General features: G+C 44.0%; 8 protein-coding genes across 9 annotated transcripts in view; 3 read left to right on the top strand and 5 right to left on the bottom strand.

Annotated features, from left to right (window-relative positions):
- LOC126563202 (28S ribosomal protein S17, mitochondrial) overlaps positions 1–3,076 on the top strand; it is a 130,404-nt gene extending 127,328 nt beyond the window's left edge. The window contains exons 2-3 of the mRNA XM_050219828.1: positions 2,518–2,634; positions 2,717–3,076. Of these exons, the coding sequence (XP_050075785.1) occupies positions 2,527–2,634; positions 2,717–3,076 (468 nt within the window). The 5' untranslated portion in view covers positions 2,518–2,526. The remainder of the gene's footprint in view (positions 1–2,517; positions 2,635–2,716) is intronic.
- The window catches only part of LOC126561246 (inositol 1,4,5-trisphosphate receptor), a 437,037-nt gene that overhangs the window by 56,343 nt on the left and 365,884 nt on the right, over positions 1–14,810 (top strand). The window lies entirely within an intron of this gene.
- Positions 233–2,139, bottom strand: LOC126562972 (polyadenylate-binding protein 2). Its single transcript, XM_050219580.1, has 4 exons — positions 2,013–2,139; positions 1,711–1,800; positions 422–963; positions 233–344 (listed from the first exon to the last, which is right to left on the bottom strand). The coding sequence occupies exons 2-4, from the start codon at positions 1,789–1,791 to the stop codon at positions 302–304; spliced, it is 666 nt and encodes a 221-aa protein (XP_050075537.1). The 5' UTR covers positions 1,792–1,800; positions 2,013–2,139; the 3' UTR covers positions 233–301.
- LOC126561633 (RNA polymerase II subunit A C-terminal domain phosphatase) lies at positions 3,236–6,775 on the bottom strand. The gene is made up of 4 exons (XM_050217901.1): positions 6,502–6,775; positions 6,036–6,321; positions 3,865–5,323; positions 3,236–3,787 (listed from the first exon to the last, which is right to left on the bottom strand). The coding sequence occupies exons 1-4, from the start codon at positions 6,720–6,722 to the stop codon at positions 3,240–3,242; spliced, it is 2,514 nt and encodes an 837-aa protein (XP_050073858.1). The 5' UTR covers positions 6,723–6,775; the 3' UTR covers positions 3,236–3,239.
- Positions 7,832–9,144, bottom strand: LOC126562294 (uncharacterized). Its single transcript, XM_050218753.1, has one exon. It carries the CDS (start codon positions 9,134–9,136, stop codon positions 7,832–7,834), a length of 1,305 nt encoding a protein of 434 aa, XP_050074710.1. The 5' UTR covers positions 9,137–9,144.
- Positions 9,978–10,637, top strand: LOC126563074 (PRA1 family protein 3). Its single transcript, XM_050219684.1, has 2 exons — positions 9,978–10,428; positions 10,501–10,637. Exons 1-2 carry the CDS (start codon positions 9,990–9,992, stop codon positions 10,635–10,637), a joined length of 576 nt encoding a protein of 191 aa, XP_050075641.1. The 5' UTR covers positions 9,978–9,989.
- LOC126562433 (NSFL1 cofactor p47) lies at positions 12,166–13,531 on the bottom strand. Its single transcript, XM_050218945.1, has 3 exons — positions 13,386–13,531; positions 13,161–13,303; positions 12,166–13,090 (listed from the first exon to the last, which is right to left on the bottom strand). Exons 1-3 carry the CDS (start codon positions 13,485–13,487, stop codon positions 12,169–12,171), a joined length of 1,167 nt encoding a protein of 388 aa, XP_050074902.1. The 5' UTR covers positions 13,488–13,531; the 3' UTR covers positions 12,166–12,168.
- LOC126563256 (nucleoside diphosphate kinase 6) lies at positions 14,184–14,778 on the bottom strand. The gene is made up of 3 exons (XM_050219887.1): positions 14,579–14,778; positions 14,346–14,506; positions 14,184–14,278 (listed from the first exon to the last, which is right to left on the bottom strand). The coding sequence occupies exons 1-3, from the start codon at positions 14,776–14,778 to the stop codon at positions 14,220–14,222; spliced, it is 420 nt and encodes a 139-aa protein (XP_050075844.1). The 3' UTR covers positions 14,184–14,219.

Here is a 14,810-nt window from a genome sequence, read left to right on the forward strand (position 1 = left end):
GTCTACGATTTAGTTACATTAAGTCCGAAAATCAGACAAAGTTTTAGCCATACATAGGTGCTAACTTTACTTGTAATAAGTTAAAAGTTGTCTTTACTTCTAAGTTAATGCAAAACAAATTACTTTGTCATATTGTAGTAATATTGAGTGATTGACATGATTGAACAAAATAGGGCCAGATGAATGCACAAAAGAGTGTCAGAGTGGAAACATTTGTAACAGCAGTACTTACCCCTAGGTTTAGCTACAGGTCCTAATAGCTAGGTACGGTTACACTTCTAGATTCAGGGAATATCACCAATTAGTAAGGTGCGTAATAAGTAGCACGTCCTCGGTATCCTCGACTAAAATAAGAAGAAAAAAAAACCAACCTGATGAGCGGAATGTGTCGTGGTAATGTCAACTTGTGGCTAACACATACATAGGCCTTCGGGTGCCACGGTGCGCTCCGTAACAGCAAGCTCTCGATGCTCTGGCCGCACGTCCGCGCACACCGCGAGGGAACCGGTTGGTTTGGCACATTCCCGGACGATTAGTACGCTTAGGGTTCACCTTGATCTGTCGACCTCGGAACAGTGTTTCGTTCATAGCGAGCGCCGTTTCGACAAATTCCTTTGAGCCGAACTCAATGTACGCGAAGCCTTTCGGATGACCGTCGGCTTTGTTGCACAGAATTGTCACCCGATTGATCGCACCGCATCCGTGAAAGTGCGCTTCCAGCTCTTCCGCTGTCGCACCGTAATCGACGTTGCCTACATAAATGGAACGGTTGTCCACTTCGGCTTTCTCTTCGGCCGTCAGCATTGGTGTCGAACCGGTGGGTGAACCCAAGGTCATCTGTTTCGTGACCTCTGACTGTAACTGTTTCAACTTTTCTGCCTCCTCTTCCATCTCCTTCACACGTGCCTTGATGGCTTCGAGTTCGGGATCGATTTGCATTTCTGAACCTTTTAGGTAGTCGTCCTGGAAAGCGATCCGGAAGTGGAATATATTACATTTTTTAGCATTGTGCGGTCACAAAACATAGTATATTAACACAAACAATACTTATGGTACGATAGTTTATCATTTGGCCACAGGAAAACCTATCCAAAATATATTATAAGCAGGGTTTTAACAATAAAATTATTTTCAAGGCGAAATTTATCATGAGCCACGACTACGTTATCATGGAGGTGCGCCGCTATCAAGAGTTCACAAAAGTGTAGCACTTTTGAACGATGAAACCATTTTTTTATTATTCAAACAAATGATAACGAATACTGGTATGTATGGCGGGGGGAGATAAAAGATTGCTTCATTAGCTTTGCTAACAATACTCAGTTCCTCGAAAATTCCTTTTGGTTCATCTATGTATATCGACCAATATAAGTTAGATTGCTAATAAAAATAAATTGGTAGCTTAATACAGTAACGTTGGATATTTTGAAAAATAAGAATATGTCCCACGAGAGAAACCTTTCTTTCAAACAGGTAGTCAGACAAGCATGATGAAGCATAAATGATACGATAGAATGTTTGGTTTTCCAGCTATTTAACCTAGAGCGGTATCACCATAGAAACCGTACAGGTTATGTACAAGATTATGTGTGGGGAGGTTTGTTGAAAAACCATTAAATGGACTGTTTCCGGCCACGGAACGAGGAATGATAAAAAAGGGGTACACTGGCAAGCGCACGATTGATTCCATCCCATTCAGGCAACACTAACCTCTATCAGGAGCTCTGCCTCATCATCGTTGCTACCCAGCGTAGCTAGGTTGGAATCGTTAAGCAAGCTATCATCAGCCATTGCGGAAGTCTGTAAAACGAAAAATTAATGTAAAACCCATTAAAACACGTCCGAATATAGGTTTGCATCAAACGACACATAAAAGCCGGACACGAAGCGGTAACGCCGTCTTTTTCTTCAAAATGGCGGCTCCCCGCACTAGCACCAAACCATCACACGCACTGGCTAAGCACGCCAGCATCGGGCAGGTTTTTCAATTGATGTACTACAACTTCACTTACTTTAAAGCTATTCGGCTATTCTTTTAGAATAAGCGGGAATGTAAATGGAGCCAAGTTGCAACGGTAAGCTTATTTTTTCCGACTTTCGGTAGCTCGAGCCACTTGCTCTGATCGAGGTGCAATTACGAGTGACGTGAACGAGCTGGGCTAGCTGTCAATGTGGGGCAGCATTCGATTGACAGTTCAAAGATGTCGAACAGGCTGTTATTGCTTTCCATCTCAAAATTTTAATTTAAAATTCTATTTTCTCTCTTAGTTTTTTATAGACTGTGAATTGGAATGGAACACTTTACCTTTGCTTTTTTTTTACTCTGTGATAATTTGTTAAAATATAGGAGAAAACGGACAACAGGAAATAAAGTATTTTTTAACCTTGGTAGCACGTTGGCAGCCGGAAATTTGACATTTCTACCTTCAACTTAGATCTTCTCGGCAGAAGGGGCCGAAAACAGTAAATAAACCCGGTTCCAGGCGAATTTCTTCACTACACGAGACTCCGCCGTAGGAAAAAATCATGGCCAGTCGTGCGGCAATGCTGTTGGGCCAGGTAATCCCGTGCGTGAAAACAAATGCATCCAAGATACGCGTACGACGAATGGAACTGGATACCAATCTCAACATGGTAAATATACGGGAGCGCGATAGAGATTGCATAAGGAAGGACCACCACCGGTGCTTTTGTGTTTACACGGTTTTTTTTGTAGTACTTTAAAAAGGATGAATTTTACTTTGCCTACGATCCGGACAAGCGCTGCAAAACTGGTGACATCGTACTGATAAAGGAATTGCCCGAAAAGCTCACACGGCTCATATCGCATTCGGTGGAGGAGATTGTATACCCGCTGGGGGATATTACCGATCCCATCACCGGCAAGAAGGTCGTCGTGGGCAAGTACCGAGAAGATATCGAGGAAGCGAATCGGTTGTTTGGTAAATCGAAAGACGCATTTGACTACTCTACCGCTCCGCCACGTGGTCGGTTGGAGGGTACGCGAGATTTTACGCACGGTGAAACCTACATCAAGTACCACGAGGATGGCAAGGATCAACCGTTTGCTGTATAAAGGATGGCGTTTGAGACGTTTACCACCGTGTGTGTGTTTGTTAATATCGATGTAGTGATAAGGCGTACAACAGTAGCAACTAAATAAATGCTAAAAAGCACCAGTGTAAGGGGACTTAAACGAATTCATTTGTATTCTCGTTACTCCAATTAATGCTCGCAACTCAATCATCCAACCCCAGAAATTCCCTTTCAAGTGCCGCTCCCATCATATTCCAATCGCCATCGTCCACATCGTCAATCGGTTCTTCGCTTCCTTCGCTGTTCGACCCCATATCCAGGTCAGATGGTAAATCTCCTCCGCGCCGAAACTTTGCACTCGGACTTTCGTCCTCCTCATCCTCGGACGACGCATTCGTTTGACTGTTTTCGTCATTATTTTCCGCATTATTGTCGTACTTCAGAATGCGTCTGTTTTCCTCCTTCCGCTGTTCCTCCTCTTCGGTGCGCTTGCGGAAAATGTTGTGCCGGCCCCGATTGGTTTCGATCTCTTCGACTCGTTTTCGCTTGCGAAGTGCTTTCTCCATTGGGGGATTTTCAATGTCCACCGGTTCGTCGTCGCTGCTGCTATCGTCCGATTCGAAAAAGTCATCGAAATCGTTGTTCATTGCGTCTAGATCGTCGTTCGAGAAGCTGAGCAGTGGATTGACCGTGTCCATAAATTTCGGTTCTTCGCGCGATTTTGCCATTGCACCATAGTTGACAGCGTGTTCTAGATTAAACAGAGAAAGGACAGTTAAGAAACACATTATCATCATTACACAGTATTCGCGTGCGTCGGCTCCTTACCTGGACTGTGACAGTGTGGTGGAGGTTGTCGCATTTTGGCCGGATTCGATGCCTTCAACGGAAAGAGCTGTTCCTCTACATGCTCCCACCGTTCCGCACACGACCACAGCCACTCGGGGGTGACGATTTTAATTTTTGCATTTTTCCGCGCATTGTTCACTTTCGAGGTACCGATTGTGACCGCAACCAGGTGTGTTGTGGTAGGTTCCAGATTTTGCGTTACGACCGCACCCAAGCTTCGTGCAATCAGGAACGCTTTACTTTGCTCCAACTTTACAGTGTTTGGTATGAGTCCGGAAAAGCAAAGCCGTGTCCCGACCAGCACACGTGCTTTAACTGTCGGTATTAGCTGCTTCAGATCGGAAATTGTTTGCGTTTGGTCGTACTGTTCGTAGAATGTTTTGTGAATTTTGAGCAGAATGTGCTCAAGGTAGAGCAAGTAATCGTCCGGATCTTCGATCTCGATTAGATCTTTCTCCTGCTTCGAGTTTAGGGTAGGTTTTTTGTCCTCTTTGGCAGAACTGTCCGACGTACAGTCATTTTCACCGGGAGGTTCCTCTTGCTTGTCGGTTTCTGTTGCAGTATCCTTTGCTTCATCGCTTGCCGGAAGCTCTTTTGGTTCCTCCAAGGGTGCAGCAGGTGCAGTACGCTTTTCCTTTTCCGGGTCGATTGCACCTTTTTCATCCAACAAAGTTTCGTTTGTTTCCTTTACAGTGTGCTGAATTTCTACTTTCTCATCCTCGCTTGTACAATTACTATCTTCCTTACTACTTGCGGTAGAAGGCTCCACCCTGTCAGCCTCTGGTGGTGTCGTTTCGCACTCTTTACTCTCTTCCTCCTTTTCGACCGGTTTCTCGGCTTCGGTCGTCGGCTCGTCCTCCGTCTTATCGTCCAACACATGCTCGGGCATGCTTTTCTCACACTGCTGCTTGCCATTGCCACCGTCTTGCGTTTGTATTTTCGGTGTCGGTGGCCTACCTTCATCATCCCCGTCCTTGGCTTTCTTCTCTTTCAACGACTGACTCATGAGCTCCTTAAAGTCTACCCCTTTACCATCGAGCTCGTTCTTGGACATCCCGGGCGGAGCATTAATATCGCCGGTGTGTTGAAAGAAATGGTACGGTTTAACCTGTATCAAGTTAGATGCCATGTTCCACACATCTTCCCGATCGTCGATAATGCACACCATCGAGTCGCCGCACGGGAACAACGCTTTCAAATTATCCGTTTTGCTCGTTGCGTTAAAACATTCGTCCCGCGATAGGATGCGGTGCGAGAAAAAGTTACCATCCTTGTCCAGAAATTGTGCGATCATGTGAGCGTAGTTGCGCGCTCCGAAGGTACATATGTGCAGCTCGTAGTATGGATGCATTTTGGCCAAAAACTCTAGCGCACCTGGCCGAAGCCGCGTGTGGTACCAGGGCGAATTTGGACCGTACAGTTGAAAGTGATACACGTCCTAAAAATAATAATTACAGTATGCGTTAGCAAATGTTTCTGAAACCCGTATTTCAGGCAACCGAGGCTAGTTTGGAGGCTTGTAACTGCCTTACACGTATCTAAATTGTGGCGCTATATTCTAATGAAAATTGAGTTGACTTTTCTTCTTGATATCTTTCTATTCCTTTCTTCTAGTCGTTTTCAGATTATTCGCAGATTATATATTTTTTCCTAAAATGGAAAAAACACGCAAAATTATTATTTAAGTGCTTTGCACAATTTTTACAACAAAACGTTTCTTGCAACAATAAGACGATTCCATCACAAATTATATTTGCAATTTTAAGAATTTTACTAATAGTAAATAAGAAGTTACAGTACATATCCGTCTTTTACAGTTCTATAAACTGTTGGAAACATTTTGTTGTTAAAATTTTTTAAAGCATTTAAATAGTATTTCTTTAGCATTTTTCCTTTTTGTCCTAACAACATTTCACCTTTGAAGATCCATAATTTGAGAATTACTTTGATCTGAGGCCGCATGTTAAATTTTGTAGAAGGAACAAGAGTCAACTTACCTTTCATAAAAAAAAAACATTGTATTGATATTGGATTACGTGTAAAAAAGTTAACAGCCTCTAAAGCTGCTGGCTACCCGAGGTAGTCCGGTTGCCTGGAAAATGAAGTTTTTCTGGTTGCCCGCGACAGGGTTAAAGCGCCTCCAATCCTACCTTCAAGTTGTTTGGCACATTATCGTTCGTGGTGTGAATGAGCGTTTGATCAAGATCCACCAGCAACACCAGCTTCCGATCGTTCAGCAACCGTTCCGTGTCGGCTTGGCCCAGCTTTTTCGCGAGCGTTTCCGTCACCTTCAGCTCGGGCACAGAATGTATCATCGGTACCGAAGCCTTCGAGCAGCTGCTCGGTTCATCCTGACGCAGATCAGCCCCACAATCGGCGCACATATCCTTTATTACCGTCGTGTGGCTGCACTGTCCAAGCTCGAGTACCGGCTTTCTGCAGAAAAAATCGATGCAACACACAAAAATCAACAATAACATTCGATCAAACACCGCGCTCCACGCCAACTCGCCGATCACCAACACATCGACACATCGCGTGTGCTCTGCGTTCATCGATTTCATCGATCCGCATAATCTCAACGATGGGCAGCGAGAGGTGGGGGTACACGCTTACCCTTTCGCCACGGTTGCGCCTTCCCGGGCAAGGCGCTTCTTTACGACGCCACTCTGTGTGGCTTTAAGCCGCTTCACTTCCTTGTCGCTTCCGTCCAGCAGCTCATAAAACAGTATAATGCTGCCGCTCGTCACCGGATAACCTTCGCGCACTTTCCATTTGCTTATTTTTATCGCACAATCGTCCGGAGCGCAAATGATGTTTTGATTTGGATCGGCCATTTTTTTGTCACTTTTCGCCCCTGCCAGAATGCTCGACGAACTATGAACTGACGTGCAGGAGAGGCGGATGACATGGTTGCCAGTCGTATTCGCCGACTGCGGCATTTTGAGTTAACCCTTCGAGTGACAGTATTAGAACTGTTGTACCATTTTTGAAAGTAAAGTGGAGACAGAGCAACAATTCTGACTAAAAGTAGTAAAACAAATTAACGCACGTATTTCATTGTGATTCTTATAGATTTTCGCTGAACTTTTATTTGAAAAATTGATAATAAATTGATATCGTTTGGATGCTTGCTCCAAATACCTGCAAGATAAGATGCAAATACGATTGATTTACGGTTAAAGAGAACGAGAAGATTTTCGTTTTTTGTTTGATTGAATAATTATTGTTCTTTTAGTGTCGATAAAAACTGTACCATTTCTGAGCACGTATGGCTCAGCGTGTCGTCGTTTTCTTCTGTTTCTACAAATTACTTACGAGCTAATGTCGTGCTTGCCTAACCGAGATCTATCATTCATTTTACTGGGGCTGCCTCCAGTGTTGATGTATCCCTTCCAAAATTAGATAAATGTAACACGTGTGAATGGCGAACGAGATGATCACCTACATATAGTTAGGCTGCAGTTGTAAGATCATCACAAATAATCAAGCCGAAAGATAAGAGTATCTTTTGTTTTAATACGAAGGATAGTTGCAATTCAATAATCCATTGTCCTCCCTGACCTTGGTTATTGTATTGTTTTGCGTGTAAGGTAGAGACAATTCTATGAGTCTACGGTAAAAGGAACTTTCTAGCAACCTTTTTCGTAGAAGAAAACAGGAAGATTTCTTTTTAATGCCGAGAAACCGTCAGGAAATGCTCCTAAACTACCCTTTCAATTACTTTGTATCATTTTGAGCGAATATCGTCTTAACAAATAGCGTCTGTACGCCCTTTTCCCCATTTTCTGATGGCATGGTGGCCTCTAGAGAAAGGTACAAATATATCACCGCGGCCTCCTATCTCATCTCTTCTCATAGAGTTCATTAACTTCTTGTCATTGCCATTAGCTGCACCAATTGCAGAATAACGATCGGTTCCGATACTCCCGGAGATCTTCGCTACTTATCGGAAGATAAGTTTGTTTAGCTCTCGACCCACATCCGTCACGTACTGTAGAAAGTCCGGCTGCAGGCTAATCGTCCAGTCGTGTAGATTCGTTTTGCTACTACACTTCCCTCCATACCTATGGACAAAGATCATCGAACGATCGACGTCAAGTGTTTTGATAAACTCGGGCGTTCCGGCTGTACGGTTGTAGTCCTGCGGTTTGTACACATAGAACGGTCGCTCGTTCGGTGCCGTCAGTTGTGCACCGACGTCCACATCGTACAGCAAGTTGTCGGAGAATATTTTCTTCCGCTTGTCGATACACACCGACCGGCTGGCGATGGCAAAACGTGACACGTCGCTGGACACTTTCCACGCGTACTTCAAAAATTTGTTGTTCACGCGTAACCGAGAGCTCGGATAGAGATACTCGTTGATGGCTCCGATGAAGGAAAGTTTGGCCGCGTTGTAATTTCGCATCAGACAGTCCATTTCAATGAGCAGCCGGTTCTGTTGCTTGTCAGCCATATTGAAGGGGAAATTGTATGGCAACAGATTGATCTTAATGCCATGACTGTAGAGCAGCGATGTAGTCGCTCCATTTAGCGCATTACTATTGTACACGATGAAATCTTCCACGCCAACGATTTGGTGGTGCAGGAAGTACTGCAAAACAGCGGAAGGCATCCGGAACTCTTCCTCCAGCTCGAGATAATCGCTCATATCAACGCACGCCGTCATGGTCATTTTTTGCTGTACCGACCGACTTTCCAGTACCCGGAGCGGTACGTACCGTTTGATCGATTGAGCCGTATCGGTAAAGATGATTTCTGTCGGTTGTCCAAAGTCACGAGCTACCTTGCACAGTAGCTTGTACACCACAAACACCTCCCCATTGGGCACCTTAACCGAACCGGTCGGATGTTCTAGCCGGACGAAATGAAGCTTCCCGGTAGCGACATCACCGGTACCGTGCTGCACCTGACACTTGAAGTTGACTGCGGCATGTTCGAGTCCGACCGCTAGGCTGATGACCGTACCGCCTGCCGCGAGCTCATTTTTCTGCCAGAACGAGGAGTAAACGTAGAAGCCATCGCCTAGCCGCTGCCACGCCGGCAGCGGACTGTCGAAATCGTACGGTGAGCTGTGTAACCGGCTACTGTTATCGATGCGTATTAGGCTGGCCGCATCATTGCGTCCGAATATGTTGACCACCTCGAGTACATACTTTAGTCGGTTGTTTTCACTTTTGTACACCAACAGTATCACCACGCACGTTATCGAAAGGAGCACCAGGGCCAGCTGTTGGTACTTACGCATTGCGGTAAAGCGCTTCTGCCACGAGGTTTTTCAATTTTCGCTCGTCGTTGCTGCGGAGCTTCCGCAGGATGAAGATGGTTGCTAGGTGTGCAATTTTTGGTGAAGGATGTGATAGCCGATCAATATCCGCTAGGAGCCTTATTTTGTCTCCAAAAATCACCCATCAGCGAAAGGAGGTAGGGTTTGTAAGCTGGGGACAATAAATTACGGTGCTGTGTTACCACACGCGACCAACGCACGGTACATTTACCCTTGGAAAAGTGTTATTTTTGTTTTGATATTCCTTTCCGTTCGGAATTTGCGTCTATTTCCGTATTTGACAATTGACAGCACGATACACACGGTGCCACAAACCAATAGACTAGCGGTGAATGCGGTTTGTAATTATTTTAAAATTAAGAAAATCCGTGTAAATTACTGTTGTTAACGTTTAATTTTATGTAATAATAAATAAATATCAATTCTTGACCGTTTCACTCATCAAAATGCCTTACAATCATGGCACCGAAAATGTGCATCCGTACACCTACCACACCGTTGGCAGTGTAGCGTGTGCGTGTGTGCGTTGGTACAAAACAAGAATGATATCATTCTGTCAAATTATTCTAAACGACCAACTCACGCAAAAATTGTGCAAGTGCCGTTTTATTCGTCGTCGGTACGTACAATAATAAACGAAAGAAGAAAACCGGTCCGATTTTGAGTGGTAAGTGAATCGTCATAACCTTTTTTTTTGTTGTTGCCAGCATTGAATGTTGGATATTTTTAGCTTTCCACAGTTTTGCTAAATCAATCCAATCCAATTGGCTTTTGTTTGTGAAGAAAGGACGAGACTCACACGCCTCTCTCCAAGATGACCACTAGCGCACAAGGATCGGGCTCACTGGATAATCTTCACTTGGCACCGCTTCGTACGTTAAGTGATTTCCTGCTGGAATCGGCCCGTTTCCAGCTTCCCAACTTCCAAGACTGGGAAAAGTGGGGCAACCGGGTGGTGAACAATCTGTTGTACTATCAAACCAACTACTTCCTGATGAGTGCGGCCGTCTTTCTGCTCGTTGGGTTGATTCACCCGATGAAGGTGTTGCTTGGATTGTCGATCATTGGGGTGTTGGTGTACGTGTTTGTACGGTTCTTTGCCCAGGACGCACGCCGGTCTGTCGGTGCTGATCCAAACCAGCAACCGAACAAGTGGACCGTACTCGGTGGAACTATTGTCGGCAGCTATCTGGTACTGTACCTGTTCGATTCTGTGCTGATTGTTGCATTTGCCATACTGCTTCCATTTTCGCGTAAGTAACGACATCTCCCTACTTACTCACGAAGTGCGACTATGTTTATAATCTTGTCGTTTGCATTTTTAGTAACCTTCGTGCATGCATCGTTGCGGTTGAGGAACATCAAGAACAAAATCACCAATGCAGTGGAAATTGTTGGTGTAAAGCAATCGCCCATGGGACAATTTCTGGAGGCAATGGGCTTGATGCCAACAGCATTTTAAAGACACTGATCGCGAATAGTTTGGAGCTTCACCAGTTATGCGTGGATTTTTTGGAGTGTGTGATTTTGTTTTTAAATTGCGATCATATTTTGTCACATAATGTTCGCAAAAGTTCAATCAAGGAAGGCGCACTGATTGATCGACAAGTGAGAGGGCATTATTTTTTTTTTGATAAAATAATGATACCATACGTCTCTTTGTAAAGCAGCTAGTCAGATCAGAAAAAAAAGAATGTATCGATCGATAGTGTTTCTCTTTTGCTCTTAAATAAAATAAGTTACAAAACAAACGGGATCGATTCTGAAACAGTTCTCCTTCGATACGCTGGATTGCGCCAAGAAGATCTCGGATGTAAATTGCTAGATGATGATGAATCATGTACACGTACACTCTTGTGCGTATGTACACGTATTCTCGAATTACATTGAGGTACGTGGAAGCTATATCCATTTCGCGTTGCGTCAAAGCGACACTTTATCGGGAGAGAACAGAAAATAAGATTTCAAGGTTCACCGTTAATGTAGTTGTATATTTCCACAAGCTGCAACGATACACAAATTTCCATCAGATTTTATCACAATTGTGTTTCTCAAACATCAGGGAATCGGTCTGCGCATTCGTCATCATGCATCTTGTCTTGAGGGGAAACATGCTAGATTAGTAACGCTGCCATTGGCAACATGATTAAACCATCACATTCGCGGTGTTACAAAGTTTCGATCCATATAGCGGAATTTTTCAAATGTATTGTGGAATATTGCAAGCTTCTTATGGAAATTTTTAGACCGCGGATCACGGGAGATTTCAAATTGAGAATTTCAGGTTCGCAAGAGCGTTTGTAGATTTTTCTCTGTTTGAAATCGGGTACCTGGTGTGCACAAGCTACCTACACGGGCAATGGGCAAAAAGCTGAAATCAATATTTGAGATTTTTTAATAGTTTCGCATCGATTTTAACAGTTAGAAATTTACCGTGACCCGGGGGCTATATAGTGGAATCATTGAATCGCTCAATGGAATCTTGCATTCAGTTAGGGGATATTTGTAACCCGACTGGGAATTTGGCAATCTGCTGTGGACTTTCTGCCGAGCGTTGGTTAAACTGGCAAAATAAAAAAAAAGTTCTCTAATAGTTTGTTTACGCCAGCACACGGCATTTACATTTGAACGGGTACACCGCAAAAAATAATCGAAAAAGCAGAAGTAGTAGTAGTAAGTAGTTCCACAATGGTATAGCAATATTCCACTATCGATTTGAAACATTGCCCTAAGTTACTCTATAATTCCATTATTTGGATCGAAACTGTATTGCGTTGGTGATGTATGTTGTACCAAGGAAAATTGAGTTCAATTCATTTGGATCAAATTTATAACTCTATATGTTATTTCAGTTCCACCATAATGGACAAACTAATATTAGTGTTGAGAGCATCCGCTCGGGTTTTGCATGAACGTGCGGCTGCTACGGAAAATTCTTCATGAAGCTGATTATCTCCTGTACCCACGAAAAGTAGTTTCGATGCCCCATCGGACTAGTTCAATCGCTGCATTATTGCTGCATTCAGCAAACCGGCATCCTTTAGCGATTGCGCACCATCGCTCAGCTCCTTGCTTGGAAACGTTGTCATGAGAGCGAAATGTTGTGCCCCATACTGTGGTCTGGCGTTCACAATGTAGCGCCGCACATGATCGACTGTGTGTGTCTGGTTGAACCGGGCCGACAGTCGGCTCCCATCGGCCAGCCGAATCTGAAGCATCGTCGTAGGTTGGCTACTGTCCAGTGCAAGCTCATCAGAGGCACGCTTTTCATTTTCTTCGTTGTTGCCACCGCCTGCACTGCTGGAACTGCTACTGCTCGCCGCTGCCATCGGTGGTACAGGACTGCCGAGTGTTTGACCGGATCCACCAAACGCCTTAAATGGTTTGCTGCGCTTTACATACTCCTCGTGCCGGTTATCCTTCAGATCGACGCGAAACATTGTTTGGCCCTTCGAACGAAGTTCCTCCGGAATTTCACCTCTGGTGATGGATTCGAAAAATTCCCGATTGGCAGGATCTTCGTACAAACGCAGCTCACCATCGTTAATTACGAATCCTTGGCGCCACAGGGTAAGCGTAACAATTTCCAAATTTTGCCCACCAGTTGCGGCCGCTGTTCGTGATCCACGCGGTGCAACTTCCTGGTGATCGTCTTCCGTCTGCCCAAGACGGTATCCGGTTCCGGCGTACAGTGACCAGCTCGAACCACCGCTCTCATCCGAAGGATCAAACGTTTCCAAATTTCCTTGCTGGGCGGAACGGAAAATTTCCGACACGTAATCCTTGATCGGATTCTTTCGCGGTGGACCTAGCACCTGCTGACCGGAACGTTCCGAGCCACCTGCATAGAATGCTTGGCCCTGCTCTTCCTCATCTTCAGAAGAGGAAGAATGAAGCGTATGGAGTGTTGCAATGCTACAAAACATGAGCACAATTTTTAATACCATTACCCCCCAAATCTTCGACAGAGGTGCAACATGCTTACTTTGACTGTGGCTTGGCAGCTTTCTTTCCCTTGGCTTTTTCTGCACGTGCGATCTTTATCGAAGCAGGCTCCGCGGGTGGATTTTCTTCATCGGAAATGTCCGCATCATCGTTCTCGTCTTCGTAAAAGTTACTCAGCGCAACCTGAGCCAAGAGGTAGAAATAGTACAATGAGCAAATTTTTTTTTCGTTTAGCAGTAGGCATTATCCCCTGGATGTACTTTACCTGCAATTCGCCGTTTGCCGCATCAACGAAAAACTTCGCTCTTTCTTCCGACGCACCGGTAATCTGTGCGAATTGTTTCACCACATTAGTATTGCTGGACATCTTGTCTGTTTTAGCACTTGGATACAATTTTTTTTATTATATTGCTGCTGTACGTATGGGTTTCGGCGAGCAAGTTTGATGAAAGGACTGTAGTTAAGGGAAACGGTGTGAAGTTATTTCGCGAAATATACTTTGCAAAGCGTACGCAACAAACTCGGAACTAGCAACAACTACATTTCTGTTTGTCATTCTACGCTGACATTGCTATTGTGTGTATAACTGACGGTTGAGAGATCCAATGTCGTAAAAGTACATTTTCAGCAGTTGAACAATTTTTGCGAAATAAAAATCAACTGCCGGCAACAAAACAGAATACAAACAAATGTTAAATTGGAGCTAATTATGTAAATATATTTCTGTAATTTACTTGCAGTTTGATGCCAAAGTTCCATGTCTTATGCTGTTTTTAACTCTACAAACAGCACGGCGGGTTCACATCCAGCCTAGAGCGTCAATGGTTCATAATGTTTCAGTAAATATAAAAATAAAACCACTGATTCGTATAGTTTTTAATGCTACATAATTTTATTTCTATTAACTGATGATCATATCTAAACATTTACTTTCACAGGTTTTCATTCTGATTCGTTTCCCGCTGCGTAACCTAAACTATTTAACCGGAACCTTCCTTTGGGTAAATTGTTATGGAAATGCTTTGGTCTCTGCAAATTTAGTATGGTTAACCAACGGGTGATGACCACGATTCAAACAAACCTTCAGGACAATCAAGTTTTATATTTGTATATCCCCGAAAAAGAATTGCTTCTCAGCGTTTACTGATTGTTCAGAGTCTGGAAAGAAAGGGACATATTGATAAACTTAGTTCAGGTTTACATCACAACGTTTACATCCACATACCCGAGCCATGTGTAGCGTTTCTTGTATCCGATAAACCGAAACAGCTGCGAATACACTCCGGATGTGTGTATACCGATTTCAGAACTTTCGTAGGTCCCATCAAATTACGCCACTTCTGTATTGCATCGGCCCCTGACAGCAGCATAACTTCGGTTGGTCCACTAAAATGAGGAGTTTTTAACTAAATCTTAGCTTTATGTTCACTCAAACAAATTCGTGAAATTCTTACAAACCTCGTCATGAGTGATACCAGACGGCGAAAGAAGAATTTATTCCTGTGCTCTTCGTAGAACTTTTCGGCCTCTGTTCGCGAAAGGTTGATCCGTTTTCTGGCTACTATCTGCAATCCATTGGCCGTAATCATTTGCTGGATGGTTTCGTACGCGATTGGGTTTTTAAGACAGTGTGGTTTGAATATCGCTAGTGTGATCATTTTTTGTGCTGAATGGTCGAGCGCAGCAGAAC

The sequence above is a fragment of the Anopheles maculipalpis genome, chromosome 3RL (genome assembly GCF_943734695.1).
Source record: "Anopheles maculipalpis chromosome 3RL, idAnoMacuDA_375_x, whole genome shotgun sequence".
Lineage (NCBI taxonomy): Eukaryota > Metazoa > Arthropoda > Insecta > Diptera > Culicidae > Anopheles > Anopheles maculipalpis.